General features: G+C 43.2%; 2 protein-coding genes and 1 long non-coding RNA gene across 3 annotated transcripts in view; 2 read left to right on the top strand and 1 right to left on the bottom strand.

The window, feature by feature from the left end:
* LOC310749313 overlaps positions 1-14640 on the top strand; it is a 174098-nt gene extending 159458 nt beyond the window's left edge. The window contains exon 2 of the long non-coding RNA XR_014541560.1: positions 13477-14640. This is a non-coding gene — a long non-coding RNA (uncharacterized lncRNA). The remainder of the gene's footprint in view (positions 1-13476) is intronic.
* CDR2 (cerebellar degeneration related protein 2) lies at positions 288-14640 on the top strand. Its single transcript, XM_083585786.1, has 5 exons — positions 288-434; positions 7070-7182; positions 9860-10008; positions 10581-10745; positions 11597-14640. The coding sequence occupies exons 1-5, from the start codon at positions 356-358 to the stop codon at positions 12489-12491; spliced, it is 1401 nt and encodes a 466-aa protein (XP_083441912.1). The 5' UTR covers positions 288-355; the 3' UTR covers positions 12492-14640.
* An 886-nt stretch (positions 14641-15526) lies between these two features.
* POLR3E (RNA polymerase III subunit E) overlaps positions 15527-26990 on the bottom strand; it is a 36485-nt gene continuing 25021 nt past the window's right edge. The window contains exons 19-21 of the mRNA XM_083585698.1: positions 21857-21934; positions 19618-19743; positions 15527-15950 (exon numbers count right to left, since the gene is read on the bottom strand). Of these exons, the coding sequence (XP_083441824.1) occupies positions 15885-15950; positions 19618-19743; positions 21857-21934 (270 nt within the window). The 3' untranslated portion in view covers positions 15527-15884. The remainder of the gene's footprint in view (positions 15951-19617; positions 19744-21856; positions 21935-26990) is intronic.

Genomic DNA, 26990 nt, shown 5'->3' on the forward strand with positions numbered 1-26990 from the left:
TTCTTAGGGTGGGCTCCGGCTGACTCCGTGTTTTGAATCGCTACCGCCCCAGCCTCTTGCCACGTTGCTCTGCTACAGCCGCACGTCTCCTTGTTCGGCGTCCTTCCTCCCCCCCCCCCCCCGCTTTCCCCTTCGGCGGTGATGCCGGGCTTGGTCGGGAGGGGTGTTCGGCGCAGTCCGGAAGCGCTCGGGAAAGTTCGGAAGCGGGTTTAAACGGCGGCGAGCGGAGCGCTCTGCTGAGGCGAAGCGCGGGCGGGCAGGGGATAAAGAGGCGCGGCGAGGAGCGGGCGTCGGTCCCGGGAGGCTCGCGGCGCTGCTTCTCGGGTTGGGAAGCGAGGGCGAGGGCGGCTCCGCCATGCTCACCGACAGTTTGGTGGAGGAGTTCGAGATACGCGAGGATGAGCCGTGGTACGACCAGCAGGACCTGCAGCAAGGTGAGGGCGGCGGCGGAGGAGGAGGAGCGGGTCGGCCGAGGGTCCTGAGGGGCTGCGGGTGGGTCAGGAGGCTGGGAAAGAGGCGGCGAGGAGAAGCCGCCGGAGAGGGAAGAAGGTGGGACTGGGACAATGGAGGGTGGGGGGGAGAGACAATGGCTGAGGGGAGCCGAGGTGGAAACTGCGGGAAAGAGAGAAGAGAGACCAGGAAACGGTCGAGGAAAGCGAGGGGGTTGGGTTTTTTCTTTAATTTTTCGAATAAGTGAAGAGCCTTGTGGCGCCTCACTGAGGACTAGCGGGTTTCAGAAGCGCGGAGATCCATCCTCACGTGTCGCAGGTAGATGCGCGTGGGGCACGCCCGTGTGGAGAAGACGCCGGGCGCCCAGGCGAAAGAGCAGCGGAGGCTGGCGTTAAAGGGCAGTGGGATGTAAAAAGCACAGCCTGTGTCCGCCCGTTTCTTTCTTTCTTTCTTTCTTTCTTTCTTTCTTTCTTTCTTTCTTTCTTTCTTTCTTTCTTTATACAGTACTGTATCCCGCTTTTCCTTCAAAGAGCCGAAGGTGATATACATTATTTTTTAAAAAATGATTGCATTCTACGTTTCTATTTTAGCGGTAAGGCGCTTTGGTGGGATATGGATAAATATGAAATGGTAATATACATAGTTTTCCTCTTCTCCATTTCATTCTCATAACTAGTGCTTTTCTTCCAAAAAAAAAAATGTTGAGGGGTACGCTTATTTTCCGACTCCTATTGAAAGAATGCCCCTCAATGAGGCCAAACTTAGAAAAAAGTCGCCCCAGAAAAAAGCACTGCTCCCAACAATCCTGTGAGGGAGGTTAGGTTGAGAAGGAGGTTGGCTCAAGGTCTCCCAGGAAGCTTCATGGCTGAGGGGGGATTACAAATCCCTTTCTCCCTGGTTCTGGTCCAGCAGTCTAACCCAGCATTTCTCAACCATGGGTCCCCAGATGTTCTTCACCCATCACCCCTGACCACTGGCCATGCTGGCTGGAAATGATAACTGTTGTCCAGCAAACTCTAAAGACCCAAGTTGGAGAAAGCTTGGACTTTAACCACACCAAGCTGCCTCTCAGTAGCAGAGACCAATTAATGGATATTGGCAGCAGTAGGTCCCTCCTTGTCTTTCCTTTATTTCACACAGTCATAGTTTATCTCTTCTTGTTTTCTTTTCTTTTGGTCTCAGATAAGTATTTCTATCATGCCTTTCATGCTCACCTGCTCATGGCTTTTTCTCCCGCCCAACTAGCTCATCTCTAGGGTGTATTCATCTCACGCTTTTCACCTGCACCTTTTTGTGACTTAGGGAATAAGCCCCACTGAATTCATTAGGACTTCTGAGTACACATGGTTAGGATCACAGACTTAGTTCTTTGTCACCCCATCCCTCACCCATCAGCTTAATGGGTTTAGTTCCCCCGCCCGTCATATTTTTTATCATCATCAAAGCACATTTTATATTCAGCTTTAATTATTTATCTCCACCATAAGTGAGTACCCCATGTCATTTAGACCCCAAAATGTGATTTGTGGCATAATAAAAGCACACCTAAGGGGCTAGACAAGGAGAGAGGGGGAAGAAGTAATGAGAACTTATGGGGATAAAGTAACAAAAACAGGGATGTATGGGTAGAGACTTGGGAGGTAGTATGCTATGGGGTATGAGTGGTTTGAGTGCGACCAAAGTTCAATGGGAAGAACACTTAGGAAGAGAGACGTTACTTGATGGTGGTCTGGAGAAGAGTAATGGGGATTTGGGGACACCAGTTATTTGGGGGGAGGAACTGGAATTGTGACAAGAACTTGTGGAAGATGTATTGAGGATGCATGATGAGGGGAGAGGACCATGGAAGGTCAGGAAGGCATGGCTCTCAAAATGAGTTCCCAGCATTGCAAACCACTTTAATGGATTTTGTATGCAATTGTATTTTACTTGTACAGTTGTTGGTTTTATTTTGTTTGGGTCTGTGGTCACATAAAAAAGTATCTGTATCTTATGTGTGCTCAGGGGCATTTAAATCTGTTTCGATTCTGCTAAAGATATAGGTACAGGCCAATTCCTTACAAGTTTTATTTGGAAATTGAATCCTTCAGACTTCAGTGGGACTTTTTCAAGAGTGAAGGTGCCTAAAAGGCTCATAAGTAAGCCCTTTGAACATGGTGAAATTTAACTTCCAAATAAACATGTACAGTATGTAATTAGATTTCTGGAAAGCTCTTTACAGACCAGTGAAATTAAACATGCAGTTTTCCCACCATTTAATGCACATTTGCGAGAAGCACTGGTTCTAGTCTGAATTCATAATCAAATTGGGGTATGAGTTATTCTGGGTTAACGAATATAAATTAAACTGGAGAAATTCAGTTGGTGGAAGACCTTCAAGATTTTACTCTAGCACTACTTACTTCAATGAGACTAAGTAAGCCATAGAAAGATTCAGACCCTGTTCTGGCATCCTAAATATTAAAAACTACAGGTGCCCATGTATTCATATTTAGAATAAATAGCTTTTCAAGGAATAAGGCAGGTTGTGCTATAAGATGTGCCATAAAGCTGGCAACAATATAATTGTGCTGCTGAGTAGGGTATGTATAGAAGAAAAATGAGTTTGGTATGCAGTCTGGAGGAGGCTTGTGGGGTACAGAGGTAGAAAGAGTGCCTTTCTTGTGGTAAAAGCAGCCAATATTTTACAGTACAGCTCTGCTTGGCTTTTTCAAGGACCAAGAATTAGACTCAGACTTGTATCTAGGAAGCTGAGGGTGTCACATAATTCACCTTTGGATGCTGGAAGTGTAACTGTCGAAATTCTCCAATTTTTATTTTTATTTTTTGGTCTGTGTTATATTGGTTTGTGCAGAAGCTGATGTGATATATGTATTCTTGCTCATGTAACAGCATTTCTTGTAGTTTCAGTAACTTCAACATGCATTACTTCTACATAAGCCAATAAACTGCAGTGTGTTTAAAAATAGAGCTCTTTCTTCAAATAGTATCTAGGACTTGTTTTACCCAGTTTAAAAACCTCGAAATAGCCAGGAAATGGGGACAGTCAAAGGCACGTCTGAGATGTGTTTATATAGTCAAAGCTCTTGCTCACGGCATTGTTATACAACTGTTTGAATATGTAGCTCCTTTAATAAGTCAGCTTGATCTTTGTTATTCTTGCATTGACAGTCCAACTTTATTGCATTATTGCAGTCAACTAACCGTTCTTCTGCCAACATTCAATTTTAAATTGGCATTTTCAAGTTGTGGAAAAGGGAAGGTGTGATTTAGAAAAAAAACACACACACACCCAAAGTGTTAAGTTTCTGAGACACTTAAATGATTTTACATTGTTTGAAATTTCCAGTTCAAAGTATTGCTGATTTTTTTAAAAGTTAAAATATATGCTTTTGTCTCTCCAATGGAAGATTTCAATAAACATGTATAACTTTGCCTTAAGCTTTGTCTTGCACCATGTGGACAAATGATTTATAATGTCTCATTATCTAAGCAGTTGTCTTGAGCAGCTTCAGTCTCCCCTCTATTATACTGCTAATGCATTTCAATATTTGGAATGTGGCATTTATGATTCATTTTGCAGCCTCAGGCAGCATACTGTGCCTTGCTACTTCAAGACTGTTTAATCTAGTTGGAATGACAAATTGCAAAACTGGTAATTCTCCAGGCACCAAAGATGTTGGTGGAGAAATATAAACTTGCAAAGAGGCTTTAATTTCCAGAAGCATTCCTTGTTTAGTCTCAGTGATGGCTTCCTTACTATGATTGCAGAAGATGTAGATGCCTGAACTTAGTTTTGCAGGCGGAGTGTGTGGAGAATTTAAGTGAACAGTGGTGACAAGAGACGAAGTTCTTTGATGTCATGGACAAATTAAAAATTAACAGGTCTGTCTGTCTGGCATCTAGAGTTAAAGAACTCAAATATGAAATTGCTGACTGTATAGCAACAGTGGCGTAGCGTGGGGGGTGCAGGGGGGGCCGGCCGCACCGGGCGCAACATCTGGGGGTTAGGGTTAGGGGGCGCAAATCCACGGGTTAGGGGGCGCAAATTACTTGCCTTGCCCCAGGTGCTGACAACCCACGCTACGCCACTGTATAGCAAAAATATGTAACGTGTCCCTAAGGTTGACCTCTGTACTAGAGGACTGGAAAGCAGCCAATAGAACACTGATTTTTAAAAAGAAATCAAGGGAACTGCAGGCCAGCTGGTATAACATCTGTTGTGATGGAATCATTATTAAAGATATCATTTTATCAAGCATTCAGAACGGGAATTTTAGCCAGAGTACCACATTCCCCCGTGGAAGACCTTGGGGGGGCTGCTTGCCACTGTTGGGGCAGAGGGGAAAGTGAGGGAAGCAGTAGGCTACGCTTAACTTCACATTCCAGCTATACACAAATCAGAGATTTATACACACATACACCTACCTATCCAGGCAGGCATGAGACATTCAAGGGCATATTCCACCCAGGCAAAAGCATTTGAGGAAGGTGAGGGGGCAAGGCCTAGGGAGAATCTTGAGAGTCATATAGAAAGGTATATGAATTTCATGAAATAAACGAACCTGGAGGGGCACAGATTCCTAGTCGCTGCTCCAAATCTAAACTTTCAACAGTTACATCCCCAGTGTCCATTTTAAAAATTACATTTCTGTTCCTTCGCTCTTCCAAAGCACTCAAGGTAGCATACTTGGTTGTTTCCCCCCCACCCTCTCCATTTTATCCTCACAACAGTTCTGTGAGGTAGGATAGACTGAAAAAGAGTGACTGTCTAAAGGTCACCTGGTGAGCTTCATGGCTGAATGGGGTTTTGAACTCTGGACTCCCATATTCTAGTCCAGCACTCTAACCACTTCACGACACTGGCTCTGCATGGGTGTGACAGGGATTGCGCACTTGCTTACACTATGCATGTGTGTGGCAGTGTTGTCATAGATCTAGCAGTACGATGGATGTAGAAAATTAGAGTTGAAATGGGATTGTTGTCCTGTTGCTGTTTAAATTTTGAATGCAGCTTCGTAGGGAATCTAATACTACGTTCAGGATGGAGTAACTGAACTTTGGACTGTTAAGCATAGGCAAATGCATTTTATGGTTGAGTAATGGATTAGGAAGGTTGTGTCTCAAGTATTAATCAAGTTTCCTTGTATTGCCACTCTTCTGGGTGGCATTTAAACAGAGGTTCTGCATTTTTCTTCATTTTCTCCTCCAAACCTGATAACAGCTGTCTTCATGGCAGTTCCAGAAATTGTTAGAGGATTGTGTTGAATTCTAGCTTGGATATATTTTAGTTTAACTTTGATGTAGAGCAAAAAATGGTCACTTGTTACTTAAAAAGCTAACTTGGCATAGGAGGAGGCAACTTGTTAAGTCTGTGAGTTCTTCCTGATATATTTTAAGATGCTGATCTATGTAGCTGTGAAGGAAAAGCATTAAATAAAATTGTGTATTCTAAGCACTTGGTAACCAGAATAACTTGTTCAGACAGTTGCAAATTATCTGCTTTTAAGTCTTGCAAATACTGCTAGGAGAAGCCAGTGTGGTGTAGTGGTTAAGAGCGGTAGTCTCATAATCTGGGGAACCAGGTTTGTGTCCCCACTCCTCCACATGCAGCTGCTGGGTGACCTTGGGCTAGTCACACTTCTCTGAAGTCTCTCAGCCCCACTCACCTCACAGAGTGTCTGTTGTGGGGGAGGAAGGGAAAGGAGAATGTTAGCTGCTTTGAGACTCCTTCGGATAGTGATAAAGCGGGATATCAAATCCAAACTCTTCTTCTTCTTCTTCAAATGTCCATATTAGTTATTAAATGTTTTTTAAAACTGGAAACAAAAGGATAAAAATGTGTATGAAATAGTACAAACTGTGGGCTTAGGTGATGCTGTTCAAGGGAGCACCGCTCCAAAATGAATTGGAGAACTGTCATGTTGACAAATAGCATGATATCTAAGCAAAACTCATCTTTAAGGGTTATACCAGGTTCTTGACACATCACAGACAGGCAGCATGAATATATGTAAGCTCTCACAGTTGGAAAAGGGGTGCTGATGGCAGGGAGTGCTCTTGAGCTTGATAAATGGCTAAAATGACAGATTTTGATTTTGCCGACTTCTCATGATAGTATTTAGGGTGTGCAGGTTTTAAGAATCTGTTGAATTTCAGCATGTTGGAACTTGTAAGCCTTTAGTATCAACAGAAGTTGATCTGTTTTCAAATAACATGCATTCTCTGATACCTGTACCTCATCACTACAGCTCTATACCTGAACTTGAAAACTTAGTGGTCAGGTGGCACCTTAGTGCACTAGAACACGGGTAGGAAATTGGGTAGAGTACTTGAAGCATCTGCTTTTCAAAATGTATGACTTGAAATAGGCAAGTCCTAGGAGGGCATCACTAATTTCTCTCTACTTACATTGCAATGAGGATGTATTAGAGATGTATTAGCATCCATAAAGTACACACAAAAAACAAAAATGGAAAAATGTGAGCTGTGATTAGTTGTTCTTAGGAATTGTAGGTTTTTTTGAAAAAAAAATGTGCCGTAACCATTGTTAGCAAAGCTTGTCCTTGAAAAACACAATAGCCATTGAACCAGTTTAAATACACACAACTCATTTTAGATCTCCATCTTGCTGCTGAGCTTGGGAAGACGCTCTTGGATCGGAACACAGAGTTGGAGACATCCCTGCAGCAGATGTATTCCACCAATCAAGAGCAACTGCAGGAGATAGAGGTAACAACTGCACATTGGGTTCAAGCGAGCATAATGTACAGCCCAAAGGCTATATGCCCATTATTCTGGCCTAGAGCAGTGACTGTACTTCAAACCAGAAACTCCTCTATTTGAATCTTCAGTCATGAACTCACAGATGGCCCAGGCAAGCTGTCTTTTGCATGGCCTCACTGCCTACCTGCAATATTAGGTTCCTTCTTATGGGGCCATGGTTAGAATTACTGCAAGATAATGGAAGTGAAGTGTTTGAACACATGAAAGCCAAATATTCAATATTGCTAATCTTAGACTCGATGTGTACAAGGCACTGAGGATTTTCCTTTTCCTTCCTTTTTTCTAGATCTAGGGGGAAATAACATATTGGTGTATGAATGTATTTTTAAAAACAGATAAAAATAAAGGACACCAGCTACTGAAGTTAGCTGTAGCATTCAGTGCCTATCAATTTGGTTTTTATGTTTAACTTTTGTATTACAAGCTGCCATGGGAATTGTAGAACTAATGGGTAGAATAGATTTGATTGACACCATATGCTCTTTTAAAATGTGGGGTTTTTTGGGGGGGTTGGGGGGTTGTTTTTATTTTATGTATTTTGTGGTTTTATGTTTTGATTTTATTCTGTGAACTGCCCTGAGACCTCCAGTTACAGGGCGGTATATAAATTCAATTAATAATGATAATAATTAAAAAATAAAAAATAGAATACGAATGTACCAAATAAACACAAGTTTGCCCCAGTAAAAGGCTTTGCAATTGAGGGTGGTGTTTTCTGTTCAATTACATGGATTCAGCTTTTTGTATCTACCAACCAAGGGTGCAAATCTGCTTCTGCTGAAGGAGTATGTGGCTCCTCTAGAGTATGGAAGTTTTCAGAATGAGAAGAGTACGGAATAAAGTTCCAATCTGGTGCCTTCTGGATGTTGCTGGACCACAACTATCGTCTCTGACCACTGGTCAGAGCTGATGGAAATGTAAATCCAAAACATGTGGAAGGCAAAAGGTTGAGGAAAGCTGGTGTGGAGCATCTATGTGTGCTTCATTTGAAGTTGTACATAAAGCATGTTTTAAATGGTTTTGGTTGCAACCTTACCAGTTTACCTGGGAATAACTCATATTGATTTCAGTGGGGCTTTCTTCTAAGCAAAAATATACAAGATTGCATTGCTAGTTGCACTCTCAACTACAAGCTGGCTCTGATCAATTTGAAAGCTTCCTCTCCATGTTTCTGATAACATGACATTGTAGATGCTATTTTAGCTGGCAGAGCTTTATTATAACAAGATCTTCAGCTTGCTTTCAGAATAGCAGACAAAATTAATCTGGTTCATGTTTACACTGAGATTCAGGCTAATGCTAACCTTGGCTAAACCCTGTGTTGCTCACAGGCGGACTATAAATTGCAACAGGTAATATGTCTAATTGATTCTAATAGGGTAAAGGTTGCGGGTGGTACTAGATTAACTTGTAATCCTGCTTTAGACTTCTCAAAATGTAAGCCTATCAATCATTTTAATGAGGGAAATAAAAAGATTCCAGCACAGAAGATTTGATTATATAATCAATAGGCTACTAGGCTACTTAGAGTAGTGGCTTTAAACTTCAGGTTCTCCGAAAGATTCATGTATTAGCAATGTGTACAAAATTCCAGCATTCAGTTATCATAATTATTCCTGTGCAACTTCTTTGGCATATTGATTCCCTTGAAATATGCCAAATGGAACTGTTCTCACCAGTGAACTCAAGTCATTTTACTGCATTTCTGTTTCTCATAGTTGGGAGCATGTGATTGAATAGTGTTTGAGGCGGAAATCCAGAGTTTGCCCCTCTTGCAAAGCAGCTTAAAGTTAATGGTTTAGTATTCTTATGCCGGACACCTCTTAGCCAAGGCTTTCTGAAAGTAGTTTTCACAGCTTTAAAAATAAAGCACCTGTTATATTTATTGAATAAAGAGGCTTGCACTAAACATTTAATATAGATTTAAAACAGGAGCCCCTTGACAGGGATTGCAGGAGTAACTCAATGTATAAAGGGGAAAGTAGGAACTCACTCTCAGGTGACAAGATATGCTATGCAGTATTGCCCTATTTACCCATTATGTCTTTTCAGCTTCTTGAAAGTGTCTGTAGTTTTAGAAATAAACTTTTGAGTCAAAATCTAAAGCTCTCCTTCAAGTGTGCCTAAGGGTTAAGCATGCCCAGTGGAGTGTTTCACTTTGAACAAGAGATTAGTCAGTCTCAAACTTTATGCTCCCATCAATTTCCAAAGTGATTTGCCATGGTGGAGGGGGGGGGTCACGTTTGAGACAGAAAGCCTGTTGGGCCATGTACTTAAACTATGTTGAATCCTAGACCTAATTTTATCTTCCTTGCTACGTAACTTTACCATGACTTGTGTGCTTGGAGAGTAAAATGGGAGAGCTCTGTGTTTACTTCTGCAGAGACCTTTAGCAGTCTGAGGGATTACTCTGGCCTGAGTTGTTTGAAAAAGGTTAGTTGTATAGTGCCTCTTATTTGGGGTAAGAAGAAGGCGTATGTACTTCAGTATCGTCCTGCTAATCTTCTTAACTATCATTGCTTGAGATTGCAAGGAAAGCAGCAAAAATAATGTAATTTCAACCGCTGGTTAAGGAACCCCTCTTTAATTACATTTGCAACATTAACCGTACATTATTTTGTAGTATCTTACAAAGCAGGTGGAACTTCTGCGTCAAATGAATGATCAACATGCCAAAGTTTACGAACAGCTTGATGTCACTGCCAGAGAACTGGAAAATGCTAATCAAAAGCTAGTTTTTGACAGTAGAGCCTCGCAGCAAAAGATAATAAGGTAATATGCTCCTGTGGCACTTTGTTTCCCTTCCTTAACGTGCACCATATATATAATGCATATTTTACTCCAACAATGTCTGTATAATTCAATTGTTGCTTGACCCTCCTGGATTCTGCCTGGGCTGAGGTTGGGAGTAGGGACTGACTTTTCTCCCTGTGTCCCCCTATATCCCTCCCGCCACCACTTTCATTAAGCTAACAGCTGAACTGAAAGATTCCGTCCTTGTTTGAATATAGCTTCTTTCTAATCTTGCAAAATGGAATCCACTAGAAAAGCAGAGTCTTTATCTGGGTGAGGGAGATGTATGTTAAAGTGACATGGAGCCTTTGGAGGTACTTGTTAGCTTTTCCTCCTCAGGATGGTGGTGGAAAAAGAATGAACCCTGATGCCTTCTCCCAATCATACTTTGGGGGTCAAGAAATAACCAAAAGACCGAGTTTCTGACTCCCAGAGTCAAGATCCTGGAACACAAACATCTCTCAAAACTGCAGTTTAAACAATTGTTGATGTGTCAAACTTGACTTATGCTGATAAATTTGTGTACTTCTGTGTGTGCAATTTTTCCCCAGCCTTACTGAGACTATTGAAAGTCTTCAAGGACATATTGATGATCTCCAGAGACAAGTGGAAGAGTTAAAGAATTCTGGGCAAGGGTATGCGAATCGTGAACGGTGTGAGCATCCAAGATCTGTTCATAGTTTTGCATGTCTGAAGGAATTGTATGACCTTCGCAAGTAAGTTTCAAGTTCATTTTCTGTGGAAAAGTTATTTAATGTTGTTCAGTTTTGGTAGAGAAGTAAAAAAAAAGTCAATATTCTGATTAGGAAATGTGTCAAGTTTAGTGATGGCATATGATTAAACAAAGATTAAACAAAGATTATTGAAGACCTGTCCTCATCAGCTCTAAAGTGAACCTGTCATATATAGCCACATGTGTATATTTTTCTGACGTTTTTGATGCTCTGGATAACTTTGGGCTGATTTCTGCACTTTAGTTGAAAACGATGTTGGGAATTTTTGTAAAGGAAGATCCTGGGAAATCTAGGTCTCTTTCATTAGCCCTTCAAAGGTCTCTAAATCAGCCTATTTCCTGTTCTCTTCAGGCCAACTAGTGACAGACCTGTTTCTTTAAGGTCAACCATTAAGGTGTTTGCCTTATGTCAGAACTGGTATTGTATCCTTATGAACAGTATGGCTTTCAGAAGGTTGGTAGAGAGTCATAGGGATGGAGACTTGATGGTGACTGTTACAAGTTGTTGATATAGATGTGCGTTCTCTGAATTTCAGGACAGTGGAAACCGTAAAATTGTCCAACCCAGATCCTCTTTCTGAAGAAAATTATCTAAGTTGTTGATTTAACTCTACAATGCTTACCTAGGTATTTCTAGCCTTTTACAAAGGCTCTAGTTTTTGTCGAGACCTAATACAGGCAGCTCTTTCACTTTAGGGTTCATGTCTAGAAACTGGCACACACACTGCTGTGCTTTATTCATCCATAATAAAGTTACCCTTTGTATACAAAAAAAGCGAGTTATTGGGAAGAGCAAACTAATGCTTTTCATTGGCTCTTGTTGTTTGTGTCTAGGTATTTTGTTTATGACCATGTTTTTGCGGAAAAAATTACTTCTGTGGATAGCCAACTGAGTCCTCTGGAGGAAGAAAACCAGAGGTTAAAAAAGGCAATGACTCTTTTGCAAGCACAGCTCAGCATGGAAAAAGAGAAGAGGATGACGATGGAGGAAGAGTACAATCTCATGCTGAAGGAGAACTGTGATCTTGAGCAGAGGTTGGTGGATGTCGATCTATACCGAGCCAGAGCTGAAGAGCTTGAGTTTGAAGTGGCTGAAATGAAGCAGATATTTCAGTCTGAAAGCACCTTTGCTAATGGGGTGGAAAAGCTTGTTCCAGAGTCTTTTTTTATTTCCTTCAAAGATTCTTTAGAGAGAGATCTGAGTCAGAGCCCTTCAGATTGGAGCTCTTCTGATGGGGTTCTTTTAACTGTCCCAGAACCCGACAGAAGGTCACTCAAAAGAAGCACCAGCGAGACCTTCCTTGGCAGTGTTGCCGGTGGGGATCTTCTAATAAAGGGCCATGAAGAAACCTGTGTCCGGCGGACAGAAGCTGTAAAGCAAAGGGGCATCTCTCTGCTTAATGAGGTTGATGCACAGTATAATGCTTTGAAGGTCAAGTATGAAGAACTCCTGAAGAAGTGTCAACTAGACGAGGAGTCATTGAAACACAAAGCTGTACAAACTTCTAAACAGCATTCCAAAGATGTCAGAGTGGGGAATAAATCCTTGGACATGTGTGTTGGAGAAGCTGAACCCACAAATGCTGACCCAGCCCCAGCCAGCTTGCCTTCAAACCCTCCACCCGAATACAAGCTTCTCTTTAAGGAAATCTTTAGTTGTATCAAGAAAACCAAACAGGAAATAGATGAACACCGAGCAAAGTATAAATCCTTTCCTTCTCAGCCTTAACAAACTTTCTGTACATCACTACTACCTTAGAAAACCGTTGTTCTTGAAGTAGCTGTCTGAATGTTTCATTTGAGACATTGCTGCATGTCTGTTCTGCTAGAGTATATGTAGGTTGACTTTTTGAACTTGTAGGATGGGTTGGGTCCACTTGATTTGGGGTGTGTGTGTGTTTGACACAGTTGTTGCCAATGATTTGTTCAGGACATTGCAGATATGCTAAATTGGCAGATGAAATGGTTACGTGACTCTGCTAACTGCACCAAATGCCTGGTAATAAAAGTTGTATTTTGGAGAATTGGAAACCACCCAGTGGCTGCATGTAAAGAGTTGTCACTTATGGAGGTCTAGTTTTTGGATTATTTCTGCGGTCCTGAGTTGGAAAGTAGAAATTCTTCTGTAGTGTTGTGTTTATTTTCAACAATGGCAATTCGGCTATTAAACATGGTATGAAATTAAATTGCAAGTCTGGTTCATTTTTAAAAGGCAACCTCCTTGCATTTAATATTTGACTCCAAATATTTTTTTGTTTTTGTCAGAGTAATAAATTTAACAAGAAATGTCCATGCAGAGATCAAGCACTGGTTTAATTTGCTTGAGTAGATGGGCATTGGTTCTTCTGGAAATAAAGTACAGTTGCTGTCTTGAGAAGAAATTGTTGCTATAGGAATGATTGGAACAGAGAAGTGGCCATTGCCGAGTGTGCTACATTTGGGTAACAAGCATTCTGTATGTATCCGTTCTATGTGTATGCTAGTTCAAATTGCTCCTGGAAGCAAGCAATCTTTCAGTGACCAGCTGGGAGTTTTGGAAGCTTTCATCCCCTGAAAAGATGAGCAAAGATTGCTTCCACTGTTCTGTGAAATATGGGCAGTCTTTTTCACTGAACATCTCAAATAGGTCCAGCTATTCCAGGCTTCCTCCACCTCGGCCCTCCAGATGTTTTTGGCCTACAACTCCCATTATCCCCTAGCTAGAGTGGTCAGAGATGATGGGAATTGTAGTCTCGAAACATCTGGAGGGCCGAGGTGGAGGGAGCCTGGATTATTCTATTGGCAGGATTTCTCACTGCATAAACATTAAATACTTTGAACTAAACAAGGCTTGAGCTGAATGCTTACTTTATATGAGGTACAGTGATTATAATGTCACATCAAAGGAAAAATGCCAGGGAATTCTTCAGGCAGGACCTTGATTTCACATGAATTGGCAGCTTAAGCTTCTTTTCCTGGATCTTTCACCCCCTACTAAATATCCAGTTTAAGACTAAATTGGTAAGATTTTGAACATTAATGCTTTGAGTTATCAGATGGGCCCCATCATAGCTGCCTGAACCAGTGACCATGCCTCTTATGCATGGAGTTGTCATTGGAGTAGCAAATGTTCTGTATGTAAAAGGGACTACGGTGCGATGGGGGGTATTTTTGAGGTATATTTAATGTATAGAGTGTTGTCTTATGGCAGAAGGTTATGGGTTCAACACACTGTTCTGCTGCTAATAATGGCATTTGTTGCCAAGACCACGCGCATGTAATTGTTCACTTGTGTTAAGAATATTGTATTTAACATGGAGGATGGCTTCATGTAGCCTAGAAAACCTTGAACAAGCTGTAAAAGGAATAGGTAGGTGTTACTATGCATATTTTCTAGGCTGTACAAAACTATTCCCAAAAGAATCTTCTGCGATTACAAGTTGAACTTGAAAGCAAATCTTATTGCAGTGCTTTTATATTACTGAGCACATAGCTCTAAGAACAGACCTCTGTTCCCTAAAGTTGCTCTCAAATACACAAAGATGATAAGTAACAGAGCTGAGGATTTAGAAGGGTTTACCAGTACTGCATAAGATGACATGTTTTTTCAAGAGTAAAAGGTACTGTATCTGTCAACAGTAGTGTTGTGATTACTAGTTAAACTGAACATGTGCGGCTTAAGGGATATCGCAGCTTTAACTTGGTTGCTGCTATTGCAAACATCTCTGCCTTATGTACAGTGTAAAATGGGAATGGCTTCTTGTTCTTGAATTACATGTTTTTCCTGGATACGGACACACTCCACCAAACTGTATTTAAGCTTATTTAAAGATTTGTAAGCTATTCTGAATATTGGTTTGTTTTTTTTAATCCCATCACAAATAAATCCCTTCAACAAAATAAGCTTCTGACGTTTGTGTGTGCATGTCTGTGTTTAAGTGAGATTTGCCAGTTGATTACTAACTAGGTGCTTGGAAGCATGTAGAAAAACCACTTAATGCTTTTTTCAATACCTTTAGAACTATTGGGGGTGGGATAGGGGAAGGATATTCTGGGCAGCCTCAGTCTATCACTGGTATACTTGGTATTGCTGCTGTATTAGGCAAATGTCTGTTTAAAAGAATAAAGTCTCTCCACCTGCATTGACTTCAGAACACTGCAGTCCAGCTCATGTGCCTAAATGTTTTTTTGGAGGTTGATGAGCTGTGTTATCATTGATCATTAAAATCACAACTACAGGGTGCACCTATTGTATGAAAGATGACTAGCAATGACCCTATACATTTAAAATGAAATACATAGCTGCTAACAAGCCCACTTGTTCTGGAATAAATCTCGACAGATTTCCCAACTAGCATCAGAGAAAACCCTTACGTTTAACTACACTTGCAGTTTATTACAGCACTGCATTCTATGATTCATAGGAAAAACCCACCTTCAGGGCAAAGGTAGAAAGTGGTGGTGCTCAAGCTAATGCTATTGTCAACCTTCAAGGTAAAATTTTATCTGAAGCAATGGAAGATCTGTACTGGCACAAAGTATGGTGATTCAAACTGCACATAGCCGAGGCACCATTTGCTAGCTATGCAAAAAAGAACACACACCCCAACCATATCTTCCTATTTCCAGAAACAATTGGCAGCTTCATACGTGAGACAGTATTTAGTACAACAACTCTTCCCTAGAACCAGAGGTAGGGTTGTTCCTTGCTTTCCAAAAAAGGAAGGGGTGGGGATGAACTAGAAGAACAAACATTTGGGATTTTAAAAATAATTTCCCACTATCTAAGTGTAAACTTGCAATTTATTGGCATTAGTTACAAAATAAAACATTAGATCATGATCTGTGACATCTGGGTCAGTAGGTGGGGTTTTTTCCTTTTTTGTGATGAGAAGTTAATATATTAGGAATCCCAAATTAACCTAACAACTCGCAAAGATCCATTTTTTCTTTTTGTGTTGAACGGTGGCATTTTGGATGCCATGCAGACATGTAAATGAGCAGCTCCGTGTCCATAACTTCATCCGTCCATAGGGCTGTGAGAACAGGCTCTGCCCCTCGTCATTTTGCTTTCCTGCCTGTTCCACCTTTTCTGCTTCAGTCCTGGAGTTCATCCGATGCGATTAAAGCAAAACCCCTTTCGTCAAGATGTTGGTTGCTGTACTGTCCCTTTAAGATACCACATGCCACCCTGGCTTACACAGCAGTCCTGGAAGAAAGGGGAAAGCTGTTGAGAAGTATTGTTATAATCTTCTAAAGTAGACTTGCAACAGAAGATTTCTGCCCCCAATTGCATACCACCAGAATTAAGGTCAGTGAGGTGGGGTGGAGGGGTGAGGGAAGAGTGAACAGGCAGCCATTGTCCTCTCTAAGTTGAGAATACCAAGAATGTGGGGGAAGGAATACAGTAATTCTTACCATTTTCATTACAAACTAAACACTGCATAGCATTTTTTTAAATAAAGTGTGTCAACTTATTTATAAAGCTTTACCATTTGCACACTTCACAAGGATGCAGAAATGCAAAATAGGTAAAGAGGCAGCAACTGCTGGATGTTGGGAGCCAACAAAAACTGTGGTCACCCTGTCATGCACAACATCAGGGGAACTTCTGAGCACCTTCAATCTGCCAGCTGCTTTTCCAGCTCTAAAACTCAAGTGGAGGGCTAGTCTGTGGGTTTGATACCTGCTTTCCCCCAGCTCTACATCCTTAGAGGAGAAATGGAGGTTGTCCCTTCTGTGCTTGACACAGTCACCAGAAGGAAGTTAGCCCCCCCACCCACTGCAAGTGGATCTGTGGACCCCAGAAGGTTAGGAATGGTGGGGTTTAACTGGATTGTCAATGCTCATTCAACGAACCCAGGATTCTCAGCATGTGCCTCTAACATGTACTTTTGAGAAACTAAAAGGAAAGGAGCCATCATTCTCAACAGCCCCAAGCAGTTAAAAAAAAGGTATGGTGTGTGTGTAATCCACTGCCACCCTTGCTATTTGTCAAGATCCTCTAAACTGCACAACTCCCAAGGACTCTCCGTCATCATTCCCCATGAGGTGAACAGGGCGGCAGCTTCAAGGGAGGCAGCAACCCAGGGGGGCCACAGAGAAGAGCTGTTGGCTGAAAAAAGCAACTGCTTTGGTGCCTGCAGCCAACTTCTGTTGATACAATCTAGGCAACTAGAAGGATCCTCAGAGAACGTAACCTGCCCTGGTAACACTTCCTATGGGAATCTTTTGGCACCCCTTTCCCACCTCCTACAGAAACAATCACAACACAGCATTGCAACTCGTTACCTGGCTGGAAGCGCCATTAGAGACCAGAAAGCATGAATCTGCTAATTGGTGCAATTAACTAATTAGCCGTCTGAATGCAGATTAAAGAGAGCGAGAGCGCATGCACTCCCAGAGTTCACATCCAGCCGTCTGGCCTGTCTCCTTTTCAGCTTCCCCACCAACCCGTGCTATATACAGCTCCCAAACTGATCAGATTAAGACACTAGATTGGGATCTGAAACAAAACGTTGCAGTGTATAGCACACCCCAGTTAAGGAATCCCCCCAGCTACCTGTACCCTTTTTTGGGAATATACCATTCCACCTGCTCAGCGTAGCATGGCCATTCACTGAGCATGCCCTTTCAGCTTCCGCAGATGGGGGGCCCTTATTTGTGCAAGCCTTAGGGGTTTCCCCCAAAGCCTGCTCATATATCCATGGACTATCCCATTCTGGTTATATAAGGACTGGTATTCACCTCAGAAGTTTGGAACTGAGGGGAATATGGCTAGGTGACTTTGGACCTGAGGGCCAAATGTGGCCCTCCAGGTCTCTCTATCTGGCCCTCTGGCCTCTCCCTGTGTGCTCTGTTTTTGCCTGGCTGGAATGTGACCTTGAATTCCAATGCCTCTTGCTCGCCTGGAAAGAAGGTACAAAGGACAGCGAAGGTAATTTGCATTCATTGCTCCACCCACTTTTGCCCTTGGCGCTGCCCACCATTGGTATGTGGCCCCCAGAAGGTTGCAGAGCAGTGTATGCGGTCCTTGGGTTGAAAATGGTCCCTGAACTCCAAGAATATTCTACAGGTGTGAGGGCATCAATGGGACCCCACCGCCCAGGGTTATTAAAAGCCTACCTAGGGATGGGGGCAGCAAGATTTCCCAGGATTCGTGAAACCAAGAACCATACAATCCGCAATATCAGAAGTTTCCGAGCACAATTCAGTGTTGGTGTTGACCTTTAAAGCCCTAAACGGTCTCGACCCAGTATACCTGAAGGAGCATCTCCACCCCCATCGTTCTGCCAGGACGCTGAGGTCCAGCACTGAGAGCCTTCTGGCGGTTCCCTCATTGCGAGAAGCAAAGCTACAGGGAACCAGACAGAGGGCCTTCTCAGTAGTAGCACCCGCCCTGTGGAATGCCCTCCCATCAGATGTCAAACAGATAAACAAGTACCTGATATTTAGAAGACATCTGAAGGCAGCCCTGTTCAGAGAAGTTTTTAATGTGTGACATTTTAGTGTATTTTTGGTCTTTGTTGGAAGCTGCCCAGAGCGGCTGGGGAAACCCAGCCAGAGGGGCTGGGTACAAATAATAAATTATTATTATTATTATTATTATTATTATTATTATTATTATTATTATTATTATTTCTTCCCACCCAACGGTAGCTATTTATAGTTTGCTATAAAACCGCATTTCACAACTGACTGTACCCCTCGCAGCCACTCTGCAAAGAGGGTCACAGCTCGAGGAAAAGGGGACTTCAAAGCTTTGTAGGGCTTCAAACACTACCTTCCAGCCTCAATACCACAGCTGGCCCTTGCTCGGCTGCTTAATTGGGCAATCTAATAAATAATCTTTAAAGGTGATTTTAATTAAAGCTTAAGCAATATAGATGCCCCAGGTAGAGACCTGCTGTAAGTGAGTTATGCAATGCAATTAGGGCGATGGATTAAGAGTAAACTTAAAAGGCAGCGGCCTTTGGGAATCGCCTTGAGCAAAGCAATCCAGTAATAAAGCTAAGTGTGCTATCACCCAAACATCAATGCATCTGCAAGTATCTGGACACACACGTGTGTAAACACGTTCTAGCAAATCATTAGAAATTTGCATCGAAAGAGCAGGTAGTGGTCTGTTCTCTATAATCAGGAATGGACAGATTCTGAATAGATACTTGGGGAGCAGCTGCATCTGAATAGTAGAGCACATGCATTGCACACGAGTTCAATCCCAGACACAAGTAGGACACTTGGGACGCCAGCTGCCCGTCAGTCTAGATCAGGGGTCAGCAAACTTTTTCAGCAGGGGGCCGGTCCACTGTCCCTCAGACCTTGTGGAGGGCCGGACTATATTTTGAAAACAAACCAAAAACAAATTTCTATGCCCCACTAATAACCCAGAGATGCATTTTAAATAAAAGCACACATTCTGCTCATGTAAAAACACACTGATTCCCAGACCGTCCGCAGGCTGGATTTAGAAGGCGATTGGCCTCCAGGACTTAGTTTGCCTACCCATGGCCTAGATAATACCAAGCGACTAGATGAACCAATGGTTTGACTCTACAGAAGTCAGCTTTCAAATGTTACGTTCATACCCCTAATACCAACCACCTCTCTTCTTTCCCAGAGTCTGTCTACTCCCTCTCTAGCTCTATTTGCAAAATGAATTAAGAGCAAGGGTGGTGACCTCTAGATGCTGCGGGACTCTCAGCTCCCATCAGCCCCAGCTTGCAAAGCCAATGGGCAGGGATGATAGGAATTGTAGTCCAGTTAAGCCTGGAAGGTTACTATCCCTGGATTAGAGAAGGACTGATCCTATTAACATGGGGCCTGTTGACTGTCTCCTTTTAAAACTGCTTGCACGCATCCCATTCAATATATACCTTCAAGATTTTATCGATCTCCTGTTTATCTAGTTCCTCTCCGTATTCCCGGGCCAGCCGATTCTGGATGACGTTTCTGCGCACTCTGTAGTTTTTGGAAAAGATTTCGAGCAAAATTTGCCGGTGCTTTGAGAAAGAGAGAATGAGTGAACTTCAAGTTAGTACAAGAGGGAAACAAGAAAAAGCTCATGTCAGCATAAAACAAAACCTAGAGGCATAAGTATAATTTGCACCACTCTTTGATGACTTAGGAATAGAAACAGCCCCTCTCAGCAGATTCCTTCTAATCAATCCCGGGCCAGCAGAGTGGTCTATCAGCATCGAGAAACCGATTGCTCTGTTCAGTGCATCATGCAAAACAACTGACTTAGCCAGCTGCAAGGGATTCATCCCACTGCACTGATCAGAAGAGCAAGATCGAGAAAAACAACAACTTAAGTGCACTAATTTTAGAGCGGTTCAGTTCAGAAATCATAGCAAGGCTTGACTGGTGCCTAAATGGACAAACCACGATTTGAAGCCAGCTGGAAAGTCAGAATTGGGAAGTCCAGCTCAAAGTGGATCCTGGTTTGTGCCAACTGTGAAGTAATGCAATGTCCATGGGGCTCAACCAGAGTGTATGGTCATCCTTGGCACTTCACAGCCAAGGAATGCACATGGTGGAATGTTAATTCTTCATTGTCAAAGGGAACCAAGTCGCTTCTACTGCTCTGGAACACAACAACAGCATCTAGGCAGCTATTTTCAGGTCCATGCTTTATGGAGCAGTTGCAGCAACTGGGGACCTCTCCCCTGGACCAGTTTATGTTCCTTCTTCCCCTGATGGGCTGCATTCACATTGCAAGACATGGTGCCTGCATGGAAGCTGGTTCTGCTCTTCCACTTCAATTCTCTCCTGGGTCTGGGAGACAGTAGTGCAGGGGAGTGTGAAGAAGCGCTTGCCTTGCCTGCCTTTTCCTCCTCCTCTTCCTCCAGGTCTGACTCTTCCCCTGCTGCTGATTCTTGCCTCCTGGCTGGCACAGGTCCTCACAGACCACTGCCCCCTCTTCCAAATCAGACTCCAGCCTCCCTGCATCCTGCCTGACTGGCAGGGGTCCTGCAGGTCTTTTCCACCGCCTGCCACCCGACCCTTTTAACTGGAAATGCTAGGGTTGAAACGCTTACACAGGAAGCTGCCTTACACCGAGCCAGACCACGGCCCCTCTAGCTGAGTATTGTCTCCTCTCCAGGATTTCATGCCGGGTTCTCGCCCAGCCCTGCCTGGAGATGCCTGGGATTATAATCTTAGAATTGTAGAGTTGGAAGGGACCTTGAAGATCTAACTGAGCTGTGTTATACGCTTGAACCCGAAACCTTCTGCATGCAAAGCAGATTATGGTTTTGAATACGCTCTACCCGTGAGTCACAGCCCTTCCCCATGACTTTCTGCTTGCAGGAGGCAAAGTGAATATTTTCTGTGCACAACGAATGAATGAATGAATTTATTATTTCGGTCAAAGGCCAGTTCCAGCCCACATACAATATCAAGGAAGTCATAAAACACGATATGGATACATTTGAATTTGCAATTGGGTATAACAGGGACAGGGACGCGGGTGGTGCTGTGGGTTAAACCACAGAGCCTAGGACTTGCCGATCAGAAGGTCGGCAGTTCGAATCCCCATTGCTTGGTCCCTGCTCCTGCCAACCTAGCAGTTCGAAAGCATGTCAAAGTGCAAGTAGATAAATAGGTATCGCTCCGGCGGGAAGGTAAACGGCGTTTCCGTGCGCTGCTCTGGTTCGCCAGAAGCGGCTTAGTCATGCTGGCCACATGACCCGGAAGTTCTACGCCGGCTCCCTCGGCCAATAAAGCGAGATGAGTGCTGCAACCCCAGAGTCGGTCACGACTGGACCTAATGGTCAGGGGTCCCTTTACCTTTATAACAGGGACAATACAGATATAGCAACAGTTAAATATATATATATAAATTAAAACTTAAGTCACTAAAATATCACCTAAAATTATCATTTAATGCAGGAGGAATTATACGATCAAAGCAGCACATCATCAAGGGTGGATGGTACAGTGAGCCCCAGAGGATAAAACCACCTCTTGGACCAGCCTTTTTTCCTAATGAGCTGAAAGTGCACTGCTGCTGACTGGACGACTGATGAGCAAATGCGTAAATGCTGCTGGGTGCCAATGTCCCTTGCTCTAGGCAGGACTCTGCTGGAGCAACAGCTCCAATTACCAGCTTACCTGATCGTACATGTCGCCAGCTTCCCAAAGTGCAAAGACCTTTTGTTCATCCAGCAACGCAGTCGTCTGCGGGGGAAACTAAAATAAATAAATAAATAAATCAAACAGGTTGCGCTGGTTAGGATTATTGGCTTTAGGGTATTTAAAGACAGGATTGGAAAAAAGAATAATTCAATTAGGATTTTGCACCCAGGGGGACAGAACGCAGAGTCTACAATCTTAAGCTTCAACTTAATGCAGGAAGAACAACAACTCGGTATCCCCTGGCAAGAGAGTAGTTGAGCGGAAAGCCTGTAAGACTGTATCTTGAGGACATAAGGAGGACTTAAAACTTGTTTACATAGCAAACTTTGCTTCTGTGCGTTTAAAGTAAAGGGCGGTCAATTGCAGCCTGCCCAACAACCACCACAAAGCTTTAGCATCTAGTGCCTGATCATTTTCACAGGAAAACCCCTCCACAATTCTGATCGTATTACTGCCACCCCACTTGGATCCAAGCAAATAGGTTTGCCAGCACTTGGAGACGAAGAGGTCTAAGCTTTTCTACGTCACCTTCATTCATGCCTGGGCACATGCGCGTCAGACATGTGCTTAGATGGTGGCAGGTGACAAATACAGAACTTTTGAACCAGACTCGTGGGGGCTCAACAGGACTCTTAGCGCCGAAGCTGGGAAGTGTTTCCTACACCCCTTGAGACAAAACACCCTATTTATTTGCTTTAGATTGCCTACAGCTCTGCTTAGACCTGGGGCATGGTCTAAAAAGTCACATAATGCTGCCGTAATGCCTCCAGAGCACTATAATTAGGGAAAGGAAAGAGCAGGTTGTTAATCTTTTCGGAGTCAAATGTTACGCATGACACACAACAACAGTTTTTTAAAAGCATCATCACACCATACTTTGCTCTGGGTCCTGGAAGGATGTAATTAAGCACCAACAACACCATATACTTTATTACAGTGACTAACGAACAGGTATTCAAAATCTTGAAGCAAAACGTTTTGGCGTCTACTTTCAGCTTCTCTAACGTGATGAGCACCAGAAGGCAGAACGTTTTGCTGTAAAGATTTTGAATACCTCTGTTCTTTCATAGCTAATGATTTCTATACACATAGTCTGATGGAGAGATTATGGGTTGGATTCAACGCTAGTCCTACTCGGAGAAGACCTACTCAAACAAACGGGCATGACTAATTTAAGTCTGTTAATTTTAATGGATTTACTCTGAGCAAAACTTAAGCTGGCTGGCTGCAACCCTGTATGTTTACCTAGCTGTAATATTCCAGCAAGTCACATTAACCAGATACAGTGGTACCTCAGGATGCGAACGGGATCCGTTCCGGAGCCCCGTTCACATCCTGAAGCGAACGCAACCCGCGACTGCGTGTTCCGCGACTCGCCGCTTCTGCGCATGCACGTGACGTCATTTTGACCGCCTGCGCATGTGCGAGCGGCAAAACCCGGAGGTAACGCGCTGTCAGTAAGCGGGAGTCCCTTTCACAGTTGCTCAGACAGTTATTGCTGGCCCTCGCTACTCCCATCTGCACTCTGCATTTAAATCAGTACCATACCACTTTATACAGCCATAGAATCATAGAATTGTAGAGTCGGAAGGGACCCTGAGGGTCACCAAGTCTGATACAGGACTATGCAGCTGTCCCATGTGGGGACTGAACCTGCAACCTGGGTGTGTCACGCCTTCCCTCAAAGAATTCTGGGCGCCGTAGTTTCTTAAGGGTTCTTAGGAGGTCTGTATTCCCTGCACAGAACTACAATTCTCTGAGTTTTTGTGAAGAGGGATGAAACCATTCTGGGAATTGTAATTATAACAATAACAACAATAATTTGTTGTTGTTGTTTTGTTGTTGTTATTATTGTTATTATTATTATTAATGACTTATAGCCCGCCCATCTGGCTGGGTTTCCCCAGCCACTCTGGGCGGCTTCCAACAGGAGATTAAAAATACAGTCATACCTCAGGTTAAAGTAGCTTCAGGTTGAGCGTTTTCAGGTTGCATTCCGTGGCGACCCAGAAGTAACGGAACGGGTTACTTCCGGGTTTCGCCGCTCGTGCATGCGCTCAAAATGACATCACGCTCATGTGTAGAAGCAGCAAATTGCGACACGCGCAGACGCGGGTTGCATTCTGCTCAGGATGCGAACGGGGCTCCGGAACGGATCCCGTTTGCATCCAGAGGTACCACTGTACATTAAAACACCAGTCATTAAAAACTTCCCTAAACAGGGCTGCCTTCAGAATTGTAGTTCTGCGAAGGGAACAGGGGTCCCCTATCAACTCTCAGCACTCTAAAGAAGCTACAACTCCCAGAATTACCCCCGTGCTCACACACCCAGGAACTAGGAGCGGCAATTTGCGCACTTAAAATATTTAAAGCTGCTTTCATGGCAACGAGAAGATGAATTCATTCCCTATTAACAGCGCACTGGCAAAAAGATGGGTTTCCAGGCCAAGCAGTGCCCAGAGCTGTTGTATGCTATGATGTGAATCAGTTTTATTGCCTTTCTGAAGGAGTCCACCCCTACTTGTTAAAAACAAACACCGTTCATAGCAACAGTTTTGCAGACATGTGATAAATCTAATTCGCCAGTCTCCTAAAAGAAAGGACCACACTCTCGACTGCACCACTTCCTTTGTCTCTCACTTCCTGCATTTGAAACAAGCTCAGTTTGGGTTCAATTCAGACACCGCGCCAAAATATACTGGCTTGCTTCAAGTAGGAAAGAATGCTGTTCCTCCAAAGTGCAATGCCTTTTGGAACCTGGGTTCCTTTCTTCAGGAGCCACCTCAAATGGTGCCAAGATGGGCAGCAATAACTGTGCAAGATGCTTCACTCTGTCCTACATAATTTGGAAGTTTTAGATTCCTCCTAAAGGAACACAGCAAGCTGTAGTTAATCCACCTAGTTGGCATTTTTCAGAACAAGTTTCTTCTTTTCATTTTAGGTTTCTGTGCCTCACTCCTAGATTTTTAACCTAGAACAGGTTAAACAAGCCACAGCAAGCTTTGGGCTTCCCCTTTCCCTTTCCCATGCCAGCAAGAGGAGACTAGAATTCACTTCCAATTTTAAACAAGCCACAGTTCCAGGGGTTCAGATGACCCAGGGAACTTTGGTTTGCTTAAAAAGCAGCTTTCCAACTCGGGTGGGGAGAACAGACAGGCACAGAACCTGTGGCCTTCCAGATGTTATTGGGACAAAAATTCAAATCATCCCCCCCCCCAGGGACTGATAGGAACAGGAACTGTGCATTATCTGGTTCCCCACCATTACAGATTTGCATGAGGCCTGAATCAGGCCTCCAAGACGATTCAGGTGCAACATCAAACTGTGGCTTGCTGCAATGTATGAATCAAAACTGCATGACTAATTATGGCACGCAGGTGGCCACCAAGCTGGGAAGTGGAGCAAGCTCTTATAAACAAGAGCTTGGGTAAACTGTAATTGGGCGTTACATCTTAGCCAACAAGTCATGGTTTGGGTCATTGCTCCATCCACCAAGCCCACTACTTGACACAGTACGTAGGGATTTTTTGAGGAAGGGGGAAAACCATGCAAACTGTTACTTGTTTGCACTTTTGGCTTGAACCTAAACTATGGTTAGCACAAACCAATCTTTGGTGTTATCTGTGGAGTGTTTGAGATACAACAGTGGTTTAGAATAGTTTGTGTCTTTCCATTTTCCCTTCACTCTCATTTCTAGGATATGGGTACCTCTAGGAAGAGGGGCTGGAACCATAACTATGGCTCAGCAGTCACACCAAACCGTGGTTAGCATTAATTGCTTGATGTTTAGTTGTGTTTTTATATTATGTTGGAAGCTGCCCAGAGTTATTGAGGCAACCCTGCCAGATGGATAGGGTATAAATAATAATAATAATAATAATAATAATAATAATAATAATAATAATAATATTACAAGCCAAGCGTCCTGATGCTGGTTTGCGGTCTACAAAAAACCCCTAGTTTGACGTGACATCACAGTAAACCATAAATGACAATCCTTAAACACGGTTTAGTGGGCTAACTGAAACCTTGTCCTCTCCAATTCCAATGGTTATACAGTCCCTTACACAAATGAGCTGTTTAACCAAGTGAAGCCCATCCTGCCCACAGCCCAGGCAGCTCACAATCCAAAGAGATGGAAAGAGATAAAGAACATAAGGAGCAAAGAGCATGCAGAGATATAAGGATTGGAAAGGGACAGTGTGGCAGATCAGAAACCTATGTTTTAAAAGGGATGTGCTAGTCCTTTATCCTGGTTTAAAACAGTCCAAGAAGGGCCCTGTGCAGACATAACATTTTAAACCTTAGTGATAACCAGGGTTTGTTGGTTTCTTAGAACCATGGTTCAGCTTGCCAAAAGCCCTGCTCCTGGAGGTCATGGAAAAAGAGGCAACTTTCAATACTTGTAACTGTCAATACTTGTTTGTCGCTTTGCAAGCGGAGAAGAGAGTCTGGCTTTCTTCAAAGTTTACTCAGTGGGATTTTTTTTAATCACATCTGTGGCTGCGGAAGTGCCTGGCGATCCAGAGGCAACAGCATTAATCTCATTCACAGGGAACATCATAAAACTCTCCCAGCTTAAAGTGCATATGCCTCAAAGCTCTGACTAACAAAGACCGATGAAATAGTCACTCCCTTCCAACATGCCAGCGCCTTTAAGCCATGATCGTTTTATTCCAGCTAGACAAGTAACTTCCTTAAATTACTGTTATAGACACAGATATACACCGTCAAATCAGCTACCCTTCCTTGTGACAAGATGGCATTTGTTCCACTCCAGTTAGCTACCTGCAGTTATGTATCATGGGCACCGCCTTCTTCCTTACAGATCAAACGAAACGAGTCCAGGAACTCTGCATATTTTTTAATTACAACATGCAAGTACAGGAGGGAGTATTGGGTATGCAACTAAACAAGTGGAGAAACCTGCCTTTTTCAACGGTGGATTTAAAAGTCTGTGGGGACCTCAGATACTGGAATGCTCCTTAATAAATAAATTAAAATTCCCTGCACACAGAAAACTAGCATATCAGGGAGGCATTTTTTGTTTGTGGGGTGGTTGCATGGAGAAACATTCCTTTGTATGAGAGCTCACCTGCAGCCTGAAAGG

The sequence above is a fragment of the Podarcis filfolensis genome (genome assembly GCF_964270895.1).
Source record: "Podarcis filfolensis genome assembly, chromosome: 14".
Taxonomy (NCBI): domain Eukaryota; kingdom Metazoa; phylum Chordata; class Lepidosauria; order Squamata; family Lacertidae; genus Podarcis; species Podarcis filfolensis.

Coding starts and splice junctions, on each gene's coding strand:
- CDR2 (XM_083585786.1), top strand. CDS start 356: ATGCTCACCGACAGTTTGGTGGAGGAGTTCGAGATACGCGAGGATGAG. Junction 10,009..10,580: donor TCGCAGCAAAAGATAATAAG/GTAATATGCTCC, acceptor ATTTTTCCCCAG/CCTTACTGAGACTATTGAAA. Junction 10,746..11,596: donor GAATTGTATGACCTTCGCAA/GTAAGTTTCAAG, acceptor GTTTGTGTCTAG/GTATTTTGTTTATGACCATG.